This window comes from Alosa sapidissima, chromosome 1 (genome assembly GCF_018492685.1).
Source record: "Alosa sapidissima isolate fAloSap1 chromosome 1, fAloSap1.pri, whole genome shotgun sequence".
Lineage (NCBI taxonomy): Eukaryota > Metazoa > Chordata > Actinopteri > Clupeiformes > Clupeidae > Alosa > Alosa sapidissima.
In genome coordinates this window covers 7,319,422-7,334,714 of record NC_055957.1, presented here as the reverse complement: position 1 = coordinate 7,334,714, position 15,293 = coordinate 7,319,422, and the positions used below count along the sequence as shown (strand labels likewise).

Below are 15,293 nucleotides of genomic sequence, written 5' to 3'. Positions count from 1 at the left end.
TGACAAGAGCAGGCCAGCACCCTCATTCAGAATAGGTGAAAGTACCAATGCAAAGTCATCAAACATGTAAGGCCGCACCATTCCTGAGCAATACTCCTTCATTAATGTCCGTTCATCCGTGTTGCATGTAGTGCGCCACTTATCCAGGAGTTGTGTGGTCACACGAAGAGACCTTAGTCCAATGGAGGCAGCAAACCTCCTAGCGTTCCGAAAGTCTGACCCTGCCAGGTCTACTACATCCTTCAATGTCACAATCCTTGAATCAAGAAACCTCCTCCGGAGTGAAGGGAAATCGGATGAGGAAATGTCCATTCTTGCGCCGCCAACCACAGGTTCTTGTAGAAGCCAGTGTAAGGAGGTTGTTGCCCCCTGCCTTTGAACATTAAACATGCCCCAAATTTTAAAAAGAGTGCGGTAGAAGGGAGGCAACCTAGAACCATCAACCCCATGTGGCACTGTCAAAAAGAGTGACTTATCAAGCCCCAGCCCCCCACAAGTTCTTAAAATTGTGCAGCTCAGAAGTTTCCAAGCAACAACTGTGGGTCCAGTAAGGAGCTTTTTCACAAACTGCAACCTAAAAGCAGCAGTTCTGCTATGGAAATGTATAAGACCATGTCCCCCCTCTTCCTTTGGCAAAAACAAAACTGACTGTGGAACCCAGTGTAACTTATCCCAGAAAAAGTTCCCAACAACAGACTGCAACTTGTTCAGAAGGTCTGGTTGAGGATCCACACAGGCCAGACGATGCCAAAAGGATGATTCCACCAGGTTGTCTTTCTTCCAAACTAACCCATCAGGGAGCCTTGGCACCCCTTCCCCCCACTGTCCAAGCAATAGAGCCTCGCTTTTAGCCCAGTTAACTCTGGCTGATGAAACTGACCCGAAATCTCTTAAAATGTTAACAATTACCTCTATATCCCCTCTCCCGCTAATTAAAAGGACTATGTCATCGGCATAGGCAGACAGATAAACAGGAAAGGAGAAGCCAGGTATAGACAGACCATTTAATGCCCCTCTTAACCTATGTAAAAGAGGCTCTATTGCTATAGAATACAGCATTCCAGACAAAGAGCAGCCCTGTCTTACACCTCTGCCAACCTTGAAGGGAGCACTTAACCCACCATTGACTTTGAGTATACTCTCTACATCTCTGTAAAGAACCCTGATCTTTCTTACAAAGCCTTCACTGAACCCAAAGGCAAGTAAAGTGTCCCACAGGTACATATGCTCCACCCTGTCAAAAGCTTTTTCTTGATCTAGCGAAACCAACCCCACATCAATTCCAAGAAGTTTGGAAACATGTATGATGTCACGAATCAAAGCCACATTATCAAAAATAGACCTACTGGGAACACAATATGTTTGGTCCGGATGGATGACCTGGTCCATTACCTTGGACAGCCAGTTGGCCAAAACTTTCGACAGCAATTTGTAGTCGCTACACAAGAGTGACACGGGTCTCCAACACCTAATATCAGTGAGATCGCCTTTTTTAGGGAGAAGTGTGAGGACTGCCCTACGACAGCTCACTGGCAGCAGCCCCCCAGCAAGACTGTCGTTGAGCACGGCAAGCAAGTCCTCACCTATCTCCGACCAAAAAGACTTATATATAACATTCTGCAGGAATGCCATCTAGGCCCTTTGAGGCAGATCTCTTACAAAAAGGCTGTCAGACTCTCCGTCCCTTAGTTTGCTCTTGTATAGGTCCTGATAGAACCAAACAGCTCTATTCCGAATCCGAAGTTCTACTCCGAATTCCGACAAAATGAGGAATAGAGAGAGGAGGGAGAGAAAGAGAGAAGGAGGAAAAGAGAGAGAAAGAGATAGAATGAGGGATATAGAGAGAGGAGTGGAGAAAAGCAAGAGGAGGAGAGCGGAGGAGTGAGTGTGAGTGTGTGATGTCCCACGCAGCCCCTCTGATGTGACGGCACAGAACACACTCCCTCTTCGCACCTCTCTATGTGATGAGGCATCCCACAGAGATGTGATAGAGGCGCATATTTAACGGACTCAGTGTAGACAGATAACATTGAATGCTACAAGACAGTCGCTCGCTGTCAGAGACATGGACACACTCCTGCACGTGTGATGAGTTTGGCACTGGAGCCGGGAGCATTTCACTTCCTGCATTCTCCTTGTCAGTTTGAGGCAACAAGCTTTAAAAAAATAATTTGAAATATATATATATACACACACACATAAAAGATCTGGCACAGGAGCAAACTATTTGAACTGTGTTTGTTTACTGTTTATATATTTGAAAAAGTTTTGCCAAGTTTGCAGGCATAGTGAGAGACAGCTTATCTGACATTCTGATCACTTCTATCATCTTTCAGACTTCAAACGCTGAAAATAAACTAGATGAAAAGATTAAAACGTTTTTTTTCCCCTTCTAAAAGACACTGCATCTTCTTCGCCTCTTTGATGTCAAATCTATACAGAGTTGATTTCCCACTCAAATCAGATTTTCTTTATTGACCACAAAGAATCTGGACCTACATTAGCAAAGAGCAAGCACAAGGTGAAAGTGGAAAGGACAACATCTTAAAGCAACACGAAAGAGTTTTTTGTACCTTAAAATAATATTTCCAAAATCGTTTCAGTGGTTCATCAACTCGTAACCGGTTGAGTGTCACTTCTGCATTCGCTTCGCGGCCCTCTATCGGCTTTAACCGCACTATGTAAGTTTGCCAGATCGGGTAGTGGATCTGTAGTTCGATGGAATGACACATAAGAAACTACAAATTTGACTTGCATCTGATGTCGCAATATATCGTACTTTAATAAAATCATGCAACATATTCTACCTTGTCTGTGGACATCGTTATTTCCAAAGTATAAGTATTAAGTATATATACTGTTTTGATCCTGTGAGGGAAATTTGGTCTCTGCATTTATTCCAATCCGTGAATTAGTGAAACACACTCAGCACACAGTGAACACACAGTGAGGTGCGCACACACGAATCCCAGAGCAGTGAGCTACCTACAACAACAGCGGCGCTCGGGGAGCAGGGAGGGGTTAGGTGCCTTGCTCAAAGGCACTTCAGCCGTGCCTACTGGTCGGGGTTCCTCCGGTTACAAGTCTGAAGCGCTAACCAGTAGGCCACGGCTGCCCCAATAAATATAGTATATACTTTATACTCTTTTTTGAGTGTATGTCAAAGTGTGTGTAGAGTGTATATATAAACCCAAAGCATACTGTGGGTTTTGTTTTACATTGTTTGTCATTTATCTGTTGGCCTATTTTAAGGTAATTTCTGAATATTTCAAACTGCAGACATCCCAACCTGCAAAAAGCCATTTCAGGGAGGTACCCCCCCAATAAATAAATAAATAAATAAATAAATAAATACTTTCTTAGATACCGAAATAGTGATGAATAGCCCATGTTTGTTAATTATTTGTCTTTACTCAACACACCAAATAAGGAAGGCCTATAGTTAGAAATTGTGATAATAAAATATGTAGATTTTGGTAGTTTGGTCTTTATGTAGCCTTGGCAAATAGCCATCTAGTAGGCTAGTCCTGAATAATATGCACATGAAATGACACTTGTTAAACTCACCTCAACATGTCTTTTGCAATTATTTAACAATGCTAAAGTCACTGTTACAAACAGTGCAGCATGCAAGACTATCGTTATTTTGAACTCTTAAACAAGGGTACACTTTCGTGTAGTCTGATGTGAAATGGGTCTTAAATGTTTCTTTTTGGGGGGCACTCTGTCCCTGCCATGACGCTCCTGTTCCTTCTGAACTGAACTGAAACAGGCCAATCAGGATGTTCTCGGTCTTGAACAGGCACACAGCTACCTCTCTCTTTCTCTCTCTCTCTTTCTCTCTCTCTTTCTCTCCATCCCCGTTGTGTGCGCGCTACACTCAGATGCACAAACGATTTGAAGTTTCGGTCTCGTGTGCGCACTCTTGCTCGCCCGCTCTAGATTCCGGGAGATTTTATCTAATTTGGGGGCATCAGGGAGTCGTTATCAATATGCGGGAGACTCCCGGAACTTCCGGGAGACTTGGGATGTCTGAAACTGAAAATCCTACTGTAACATCTGTCCTCTGGGTACTGTGTTGCGCCCCCTGCAGGTTCCAGAGGAGCTGGGTGCCTGCAGCAAGCTGGAGGTCTTGAGTTTGGCCAACAACCAGATCAGAAGCCTCCCAGCCAGTCTGGGCTCCATGCACCACCTCACCAAACTCAACCTCAGGTACGGCAGCATGCAGCACACACATGAAGGGCACTGCTGCAGATCTATTCTGTTCAGTGTTGATCTCAATAGCACACGCATGAGGGTCACTGCTACAGATCTATTCAGTGTTGATCTCTATAGCACACGCATGTAGACTGCAACAGATCTATTCTGTTCAGTGTTGATCTCTATAGCACACACATGAAGGGCACTGCTACAGATCTATTCTGTTCAGTGTTGATCTCTATAGCACACGCATGAAGGGCACTGCTACAGATCTATTCTGTTCAGTGTTGATCTCTATATCACACGCATGTAGACTGCAAAAGATCTATTCAGTGTTGATCTCTATATCACACGCATGAAGATTGCTACAGATCTATTCTGTTCAGTGTTGATCTCTATAGCACACGCATGAAGGTCACTGCTACAGATCTATTCAGTGTTGATCTCTATAGCACACGCATGTAGACTGCTACAGATCTATTCTGTTCAGTGTTGATCTCTATAGCACACGCATGTAGACTGCTACAGATCTATTCTGTTCAGTGCTGATCTCTATAGCTTCATAAGAAAGCATCTCAAGCACCTTTAAGACCGTGACATGCTCCCACGTCTGTGGCGCGTGCACGCATTACTGTAATTGCGTCATCAACGCGCATGTAGCGGGTTTCGTGTGCCTCCCAACAAGTGGGACTGTTACATTACATTACATTACATTTGGCTGACGCTTTTTAACCAAAGCGACTAACAACATGGTAAACAGTAAGTCTTAGAACAATTCTCACAATTTTAGGACAGTTTAAAAAAACATTAGAGTACAGTAAGAATAAGTGCGTCGGTGAGTGCTGTTTTTAACAGTTACTTGTCAGTTTAAAATGGCTGGTGAGTGCTAATGAGCATGGAGGAGCATTGCACTCGCTTTACAGAGCCCAGCATGAACATGAACCTTGACCAGGGGTTAGGACATACCTAGACCTGACTGGGTTTACTGTAGGTCCCTTCAGGGGAAGTCTTCAGCATAGGGTGCCTGTGTGACATTAGATGTTTGTGTGTTGCTTTTCACAAAACCGAGTGTACTTGTAGCATCAACTTCTTGACAGATGTTCTGATAAAATTGTGCTTTCCATATCATGAAATATTCATCTAAATGCTATATAATAGTTAAAACTGTTTCAAATCTCCCCCATCCTCACATATTTCAAATCCCCCCATCCTCACATATTTCAAATCCCCCCCATCCTCACATATCATCCTCACATATTTCAAATCTCCCCCATCCTCACATATTTCAAATCTCCCCCATCCTCACATATCATCCTCACATATTTCAAATCTCCCCCATCCTCAAATATATAATAGTTAAAAAACCTGTTTCAAATCCCCCATCCTCACATATATAATAATTCCAACCAAACTGTTTCAAGTCTCCCCCATCCTCACATATTTCTTGTCCTTCATGCTGGTCAGTCACAACCGCATCGCGCACATCCCTGCCTGCGTCTACGCCATGAGAGGCCTCGTCTTCCTGCACCTGGCCGGTAACCAGCTGGAGAACATCGCCGACCAGATCCAGGACCTGGTGAACCTGAAGATCCTGATCGTGGAGAGGAACCGTCTGCACACGCTGCCCAGGACGCTGGGCTCGCTGGGCCGCCTGGAGCTGCTCAACGTGGACTTCAACGAGCTGCAGAGCCTCCCCGCAGAGCTGCACACGCTCATGAGGCGCCTGGGACGGCTGGCCTGCCACCCGCTGGACAAGGGCCTGCACGTGGTCCACAACCCCCTGCTCAAGCCGACCCAGGAGGTGCTGCAGGGCGGCCTCAGCGCCCTCCACAACTACCTCAAGCCTGGATGAGGGGACAGATGCGGTGGGCGGAGAGAGAAAGAGAGAGGGAGAGAGAGAGAGAGATAAAGAAAGAGATAGGGAGAGAGAAAGAGAGATATATAGAGAGAGAGAGTGAGAATGAAAGAGATAAAGAGAGAGATAGAGAGATAGAGAGAGAGATAGAGAATGAGAGAGAGAGAGTGAGAGAGAGAGTGAGAGAGAGTGAGAAAGAGAGAGAGAGAGAGAGATTGAGAATTAAAGAGAGATAAAGAGAAAGAGAGAGAACATCACGACTGCTTTGGCAATACAAATGCCTTAGTTGTCATGTCAATAAAGTATTATGAATTGAATTGATAGAGAGAGGATGGAGAGTTGAGAGAGACACACACACACACACAATGTGGACGAGAGAAAGGATGAAGCAGATGACAGACATGGTGATTTAGAGGAAAATGGAAAAAAGAAAGGTAAAGAGAAAGACTGGTTTCCACGTGCTATGGCAAAATGCAAAGCTCAGACAGTGATAGCCATGATAGGAATGGGTAGACCTCGTGCTGTGTGCAGAGGAGATGCTCTGAGTGTAACTGCAAAGACCTCGTGCTGTGTGCAGAGGAGATGCTCTGAGTATAACTGCAAAGACTTTGTGCTGTGTGCAGAGGAGATGCTCTGAGTATAACTGCAAAGACCTCGTGCTGTGTGCAGAGGAGATGCTCTGAGTATAACTGCAAAGACCTCGTGCTGTGTGCAGAGGAGATGCTCTGAGTATAACTGCAAAGACTTTGTGCTGTGTGCAGAGGAGATGCTCTGAGTATAACTGCAAAGACCTCGTGCTGTGTGCAGAGGAGATGCTCTGAGTGTAACTGCAAAGACCTCGTGCTGTGTGCAGAGGAGATGCTCTGAGTATAACTGCAAAGACTTTGTGCTGTGTGCAGAGGAGATGCTCTGAGTATAACTGCAAAGACCTCGTGCTGTGTGCAGAGGAGATGCTCTGAGTATAACTGCAAAGACCTCGTGCTGTGTGCAGAGGAGATGCTCTGAGTGTAACTGCAAAGACCTCGTGCTGTGTGCAGAGGAGATGCTCTGAGTATAACTGCAAAGACCTCATGCTGTGTGCAGAGGAGATGCTCTGAGTATAACTGCAAAGACTGTAATTATAGGACAATGTGCTGATTTTCAGCTGGTCAAGCCCTGACCCCGTGGAGCTTCTGCCCGTGCGCCCGGCTGAGCTCATAGCTGTGGTGTCGCAGGCTGAGTGGAGCCGTGTAAGGTCAAAGGTCAAAGAATCCCTCCGCCAGCTTTGGGTTGCAGGGCATTAGAAAGCACAGACATGCAGCCAGACACACACACACGCCACACCACACCACACACACACACACACACGCCACACCACACCACACACACACCACACACACACACAGCATCTCTATTTCAGTCGCTCGTAAGCTTGAAGCTTAGCTTCTCTGGTCACTACTGCAGCAGGCTCTTTTCCACTTGACCTTGCCCACCACCTCTGTGAAAGAATGTTGCATATGTGTGTGTATGTGTATGCATGTGGATATGGATATATTCACATGTCTATTTTTGTATGTGTGTGTGCATGTGGATATGGATATATTCACATGTCTATTTTTGTATGTGTGTGTGTTATATGTGGATCCAAGTTTAGTGTGGGTGTAAGTTTTTGTATATGTATATATGTGCACACGCAAGTGTGTGTGTTTACAAGTGTGTGTGCTACATTGTTTGTGTGTGTGTGAGTGTGAGTGCCTGAGGAGGTTTTATCAAACTCTGTATGTGCAGTAGTTATGCGTGCGTGTCCAATTGTGTAGTGCAGTTGCACAACTCCGTAGACTGCCCCCCGCACCCCACCTCATGAGGCCTCCCCCCGCACGGGCCTCCCCCCGCATGGGCCTCCCCCCGCACGGGCCTCAGGGATCACGGGAGAGCACGCAGAGTGGAAACTATGGGCTCGGAAGCTTACCACCAAAAGCCACCAACCCACACTGCTCCATTCCACTCGACTCACAACACAGAGAACAACATCTCACAACTCAGCTCACAAAGTTGATTTCTTCCACATGTTTATTCCAAGTCTGTTCTTTCATGTGTGTGTGTGTGTGTGTGTGTGTGTGTGTGTGTGTGTGTGTGTGTGTGGAGTATTACTATGTATATGGAATGTATTTTGTATGAAAAACTGGGATCGTTTATGGAGATGACTCTGAAGATAAACAGATCTCTGCTGATCAGTAACTGTAATGATATTTTTACATACCTGCAGAAATAAATGTACTATTGAAATATATATTAAATTGCGGAGCTGTCTGTGTTTCAGAATGCAGCTAGATGAAGTCTAAAACAAAGGTTTCAAATTGAGTTCTAGAACCTGAGAGTCTTCATCCAGAATGACCTAAAGCTGGTTGTTTTATAGGAGAACTGATTTGGGGAATGGGCCCAATACTACTGTGTTACTGTAATGTCACCCATTAATAAGTTGCATCGTACATGTATAAGAGAAAGAAAAGAAAAGGACACTAGAGACAGCAATAAAGCAGGAAAAGTGTTCATCTCTTTTGTCATGTTATACTGTACATGCTGTTTAGATACAGCAGGTTGTGTGTGTGTGTGTGTAGAGGTGATGTTAGGAGGTTGTGTGTGTGTGGAGGGGTGATGTTTAGATACAGCAGGTGATAAAACTGTGCTGGGTCCCTGTACACGCTGGGCAGCTTTGCAGTGCACTGACAGAGGCTCACTCACCCCAGGGATCTGAGCAGCTCGACTGCCCCAGTCAGATCAGACGAGACAGGGCGCTCACTGACCTCCGCTCTGCCTGTTCTTTTTATCACGTTTTGTTTTGTGAATTAAAACGACCTCAGTGCTAACTCATTAGAGGTGCGCGGAGGCACCGCACCAGCCCCGCACCAGACCCGCACCAGAACCGCACCAGAACCAGCCCCGCACTAGCACCAGACCAGCACCAGACCCGCACCAGCACCAGACCCGCACCAGCACCGCACCAGACCCGCACCAGAACCGCATCAGAACCGCACTAGCCCCGCACCAGAACCAGCCCCGCACCAGAACCAGACCCGCACCAGAACCACACTAGACCCGCACCAGCCCCGCACCAGAACCGCACCAGACCCGGAGATACGATCAGCTTCTATATTCAGGGTTCAAATCCTGCAGCGTGCCTGCTATTACCCAGATAACATCTGTCGCGCAGACAGATTTGGCTTGATAACGGCAGGAGATGTGTCAGATGTATGCCCGATCAGAGCTAAATTCACTGCCATTTGCGTATGCTATGATACAGCTGTTATGGCAGTAATGCACCATGTCATATTGACCAAGTACAGCGTGTAACATGGCACTGGAATCCAAACAGGTTAAACCAGGAGCAATCAGAGATGGGAACAGACTGTATGTTGTGGCCCGAGTTTGAGATGGGAACAGACTGTATGCTGTGGCCCCAGTTTGAGATGGGTTCAAGCACAAGGAAGGTCTGCCAGGGATGCTCCTCAGATCAAAACCAAGCAGAAGCTTCCGGAATCACCACTGGAGACCTCAGAACACATGCTCATGGACTGGAGACTCAGAACACATGCTCATTGACTGAAGACCTCAGAACACATGCTCCTGGACTGGAGACACAGAACACATGCTCATGGACTGGGGGACACAGAACACATGCTCATTGACTGGAGAATCAGAACACATGCTCATGGACTGGAGACTCAGAACACATGCTCATGGACTGGGGGACACAGAACACATGCTCATGGACTGGAGAATCAGAACACATGCTCATGGACTGGGGGACACAAAATAGTGGTAGCAATTACTGACATTTTTAATAGAGGCAGATTATCACATAAAACTGCTAAAATATAATATTATTCAATGCTCCAGCATAACATGTAAATCAGTAAAAAAAAGTAAATCAGGTACATAACATCATTACAAATTGTTTTTGTTTTTTTTTGGGGGGGGGGGGGGGTTGCAGTCAGTCAGTGTGGTCAGTCACCATCCGGTCATGTGGAACTGATCTGTTTTTCCTGTGGCCACTCAGGGGCTTTAGCACATGAGCTCTGTATGTGCCAGATACTGGTAGGTCTTTTTAGGAACTGGAGGTAAAGCACCTAGACATCTTCCCCTGACACACAGCTTGTCCCTTTGCTTAATGAAGCCCTTACCATCTCCTTATTTAAACTGCCTCATGCAGTTTCATAATCACACTGAAAACCCTACTGTGGGAGTTGATTAGCAAGCCTCACAACACTGAACACCATGGGACTGCTCAGAGAGATGAAAATGTCAGAAATAAAGTTGAACAGTTTCTGTTTTTGTGAATAACCAAAGCCACAACTAGGTAGTATTATTTGGTTGAGCCTTACTTTTTAATTATGATCTCACAGTCACAGGTTCACCGAGGCCCTCTGTTGGTGGTAAGCTGTCATTGCAGTTTGGTGTCACATGGTCCGATGGGAATGTTGTCTCCACATAGAGACAGATGTTTTTCTTTACTTAGCATTGTGTTTCCAGTATAAACCTGAGAGCGAGTCCTGATTCTGTCTCCATCGGCATAAGGAACAGTTTCATACACATACAAAACCTAGCCTACTTTTGCAGCTAAGCGGGACGCACACACACACACACACACACACACACACACACACATTCACACTTACTACTTTTGCATTCACACTAATGTCTGCATATTTAACTCTATGAGGGTATCAACAGGTGAGTGAGTGTGTGTGTGTGTGTGTGTGTGTGTGTGTGTGTGTGTGTGTGTGTGTGTGTGTGTGTGTGTGTGTGTGTGTCTCTCTCTGTCTCTCTGTCTCTCTCTGTATGTGTGTGTGTGTGTGTGTGTGTCCGTGCGTGTTTGTTTCCAGCACAATGTCCCACCCCAGAGTTCAATGCCATGCATTAATTAAGATCACATGATAACAGACACTCAGCACAGCCAACCAAGCCAATCAGGTAATGATGCCAAGACCTTTTTGGGAAAGTCACATACATATCCGCATAGATACAAACACACACACGCACACACGCATGCACACACACACACACACATACACACACACACACACACACGCATGCACGCACACACACACACACACACACACACACACACACACACACACACACACACACACACACACACACACACACACACACACACTCAGGGCACCAGACATGGAGGGCAACTAATTAAACGGATTCCTTTTCAAGTGTGCAATCAAGTTAATGTACACTGAGCTTACCCAGAGGAGAAGCACCATTGTTTGTACACAAGGTGAATCCAAAAGGCTTCACATTCTCTCTCTCTCTCTCTCTCTCTCTCTCTCTCTCTCTCTCTCTCTCTCTCTCTCTCCCTTTCTCTCTCTCTCTCTCTCCCCCCTCTCTCTCTCAATTCTATGTCTGTCTCTCCCATCTATCTTCCAATATCTGACACACCTCTCTCTCTCTCTTTCTCTATTCTCTCTCTTTCTCTCTTCTGATTCCATTCCCATTTCTTGTTATTCCCTGTGGTCTCAGGTAATCACCCCAGTGCTCTCTCGTTCGATCTCTCTCTGTCAATCTTGTTTGTGCTCTTTAGTTTCTTACAACCAACACTTTCACCACTGCTCCTGGCCAAATGTTCTACCATACCCACCACAGACCAAATTCACCCAGAAAAGACATCAGTGAAAAACAACAGTTATGAAGACCTCATCACGTGAAATCATAAAAACATATTAGTTTACTATAACATTTCACAGGAGTGCAATTGACAGAGCAGAGGTTTGTAAACTTTATTATGTTTGTGTTTTTACACTTTAGCTGCTTGACCTCCACTGGTACCTGATTCTACTTAGACGCTAAATTATTGTATTATACCCCCCCCCTTCCCATCCCTCTTAAGATGGGGCCCATTTAGTTTAATATGCCACAAGTGTCGGCTGGTGCTCATAGTTCTGTACAGGATACACCCAGGTCCCTCTCCAGAGACCTCAGGTTTTCTTCATTTACCCAGACACTCAATTTCCTGCTTTCCCCCTCGTTAGCTCGACGGCACCTTTAACGAGCTTCAGTGTAACAGGCCTACGGGGTGAGATTAGCAGCTCTCACTCTATTGCATTGGGATGAGACTACTGCAATATAGCTTTATTGCCCCGTTGCTATGCTGAGGCTAAACATGCCGAATGGGTTCTGATACATCATGCCAACTTTGTAATTGTAAAGGCACACGAGTTACCAGATTCATCGGAAAGGTTTTACAGACATGAATTAACATTAGCATTCCTATAGCGCTTGCTAAGCCTCAACAGAGGAGTGGTATTCATCCAGACAAGCAGAAGGACATGCAAAGATAGACAATCCAAGTAACCAGCAGTTAATCATTAATAATTAAACATAGAGAGAAAGGCAGAAAGATAAAGAGAGATGGAGAGTTGAGTGAACAGATACAGTTCGTCAGCACAATAGAGACTGTAGAGAAAAAACGTGGCCTACTGGTTAGGGCTTTGGGCTTGTAATCGAAGGGTTGCCGGTTCGATCCCCGACCAGTAGGAAGAATGTGGGTGGGGGAAGTGATTGAGTACAGCTCTCCCATGCCCACATCCACGGCTGAAGTGCCCTTGAGCAAGGCACCTAACCCCTCACTGCTCCCCGAGCGCCACTGTAGCAGGCAGCCACTGCTCCGGGTTAATGTGTGCTTCACCTCACTGTGTGTTCACTGTGTGCTTTGTGTGTTTCACTAATTCACAGATTGGGATAAATGCAGAGACCAAATTTCCCTCACGGGATCAAAAGAGAGAACTTAAACTTATACTTACTTATACATGTTCATCACGTGGGTGTTGGTGTCCCCAGATGCCACAGAGGAGTCTCTTGGGCTGCTGGCTTTGTTTACGGCTGCCAGTATCCACGTCCTGCCATTGTTTCTGGGAACTTATCTTTTGTCTGGTGCTGGCTAGTAAAAATGCCAGCGTTCACCCATGGGCCTAGGAGGGAGTGTGAGTACACACACCAGGGGCCTAGGAGGGAGTGTGAGTACACACACCAGGGGAAATGAATGATCAACTGCACTGAAATATAGCATGCTTCTGCACACTCACTAAGCTATGTGACAAATGGAAAGTTAGGCTAACAGCTCCCTACTGCTTAGCATAAGCACACACACACACGCACACACACACACACACACGCACACACACGCACACACGCACACACACACACGCACACACACGCACACACGCACACACACACACACACACACACACACACCATTCCATTGTCCCAGGGCGGTCACCCAAGCACTCAATCTGTTATGACACTGGTGTGACATTGCCTCGCTCTCCCTACATGATGGTGCACCTGTCAGTGCAAGCCGTGGTCTGAATGCACATTTTCGAAAAACAGCAGTACTTTTGAAATAATTTAGCATATTTATGTGTTTATTTAAGGATTCACATGGCATCCAATAATCAATTGTCAAAGTGATAGTAATACTGGGATTGTCCCATAATTTACCCTGCAAACTGTCTTTCAGCCGGTGTGTTGAGGTCACGTGTGAGAGAACTGCCCCGGGAACAGTGTTGGATGGAGAGGGTCAGGGGGGGTGGGGAACAGTGTTGGATGGAGAGGGTCAGGGGGGGTGGGGAACAGTGATGGAGGGGAACAGTGTTGGAGGGGAACAGTGTTAGATGGAGAGGGTGGGGGGGTGGGGAACAGTGTTGGATGGAGAGGAACAGTGTTGGATGGAGAGGGTCAGGGGGGGTGGGGAACAGTGATGGAGGGGAACAGTGTTGGAGGGGAACAGTGTTAGATGGAGGGGAACAGTGTTGGATGGAGGGGAACAATGTTGGAGGGGAACAGTGTTGGATGGAGAGGGTCAGGGGGGGTGGGGAACAGTGATGGAGGGGAACAGTGTTGGAGGGGAACAGTGTTAGATGGAGGGGAACAGTGTTGGATGGAGGGGAACAGTGTTGGAGGGGAACAGTGTTAGATGGAGAGGGTCAGGGGGGGAGTGGGGAACAGTGATGGTGGGGAACAGTGTTGGATCGAGAGGGTGGGATGGTGGGGAACAGTGTTGGATCGAGAGGGTGGGGAGAAGACACAAAGTCATGGCTTTAGCTGCAGACAAATGAGTAGGCCTAGTTTGATCCAATGACATGTAGTGAAAGTTCTGTAAATGGTAATATGACCCAGAAATATTTACTGTAATTCTTGGTGTTATTTATTTTAGCCAATACTCTATAGCCTATAACACCACCGACAGTGTTGCATTTATTAAAACATGTTTTAATCACTTTAACATTATAGTCAGCTAGGTCTATAGCCTACAAAACCATCTAACTTCCTAATCTAATTACCCTAACCCTATAGCCAACCATCATCAGAGGTACTACAGTCTTTCTGCCAGACACAGCCATCATTTTGGAGAACCTTCATTTAGATGTAGCTTGTTATCAACATAAGCCAAACAGTTTAAACTGAACCTGCTGAAGTTGTAAGCAATGCCGTAATGCCTAGGCCTACCCGATGGAGGGCAAGAGGACTGTGTTAAATCTCCTGTTTTAAAAATATTGTGCTATGTTAAAAATGCTCTAAGCGATGCTGGGTAACGTCACTTCTGTTGACTTTCAAACAAAACAGTGAGCTAGCTCGCTACTTCCTCCCCCTCCCTCCCATGCAATTGAAACTCTCCTAAACGCACATCTCGTCTGTGATTTGCTGGAACAGTTTGTTGTGTTTCTATGGGCTAGGTTTGCCCAGGTTGTTTTTGTTGCCGTTTTTGGAGCTTTTTGGAGCTTGGCTGTCCACATTTCCCTCAAGGGATCATATATACTTTATACAGAGATCGCGTTTTGACACAGACAGCTAGCGGTTGTTAGGTGATGTTTGCAGTAAGTGACAAAATGTTTTAGCCTAAAAAACGCATGGCATCGCTTAGAGCAGCTTTAAGGAAAAATGAAATTACAAAGCTCTTTTTTGCATGTGTGGTGCACACTCCTTAAGTTTGTTTACCATGACAATTACTTCTAAGCTGTTATATTGAGGTAAAAAAGCATGCATAGTGTGATACACTAATGTGGAAGGCTAAAATGTTGTCAGTTTAATAATTTTGAAAATATTTTCCTCCTAACATTACAAGCTACATAAGTTTTCTTTTCTTATTTGAAATGGTAAAACTTTCCTAATTATCACAGCCTTGATGTTAGTGTTAGCGATAGCTATAGCTATAGCATTAATTAGCAGTGAAACCTTTGCGTAATGTTAC

The 15,293-nt window shown here is 45.6% G+C and overlaps 1 protein-coding gene across 2 annotated transcripts in view; it reads left to right on the top strand.

Annotated features, from left to right (window-relative positions):
- LOC121709527 (leucine-rich repeat-containing protein 30-like) overlaps positions 1-9,900 on the top strand; it is an 11,944-nt gene extending 2,044 nt beyond the window's left edge. Inside the window, exons 2-3 of one of the 2 annotated variants that reach the window (XM_042092989.1) lie at positions 4,094-4,212; positions 9,408-9,900. In XM_042092989.1, the coding sequence (XP_041948923.1) occupies positions 4,094-4,212; positions 9,408-9,720 (432 nt within the window). In that variant the 3' untranslated portion in view covers positions 9,721-9,900. Of the gene's footprint in view, positions 1-4,093; positions 4,213-5,664; positions 6,133-9,407 lie in introns of those variants that run through there. The other variant, XM_042092980.1, reaches the window with a different exon arrangement.
- The last annotated feature ends 5,393 nt before the right edge of the window (positions 9,901-15,293 follow it).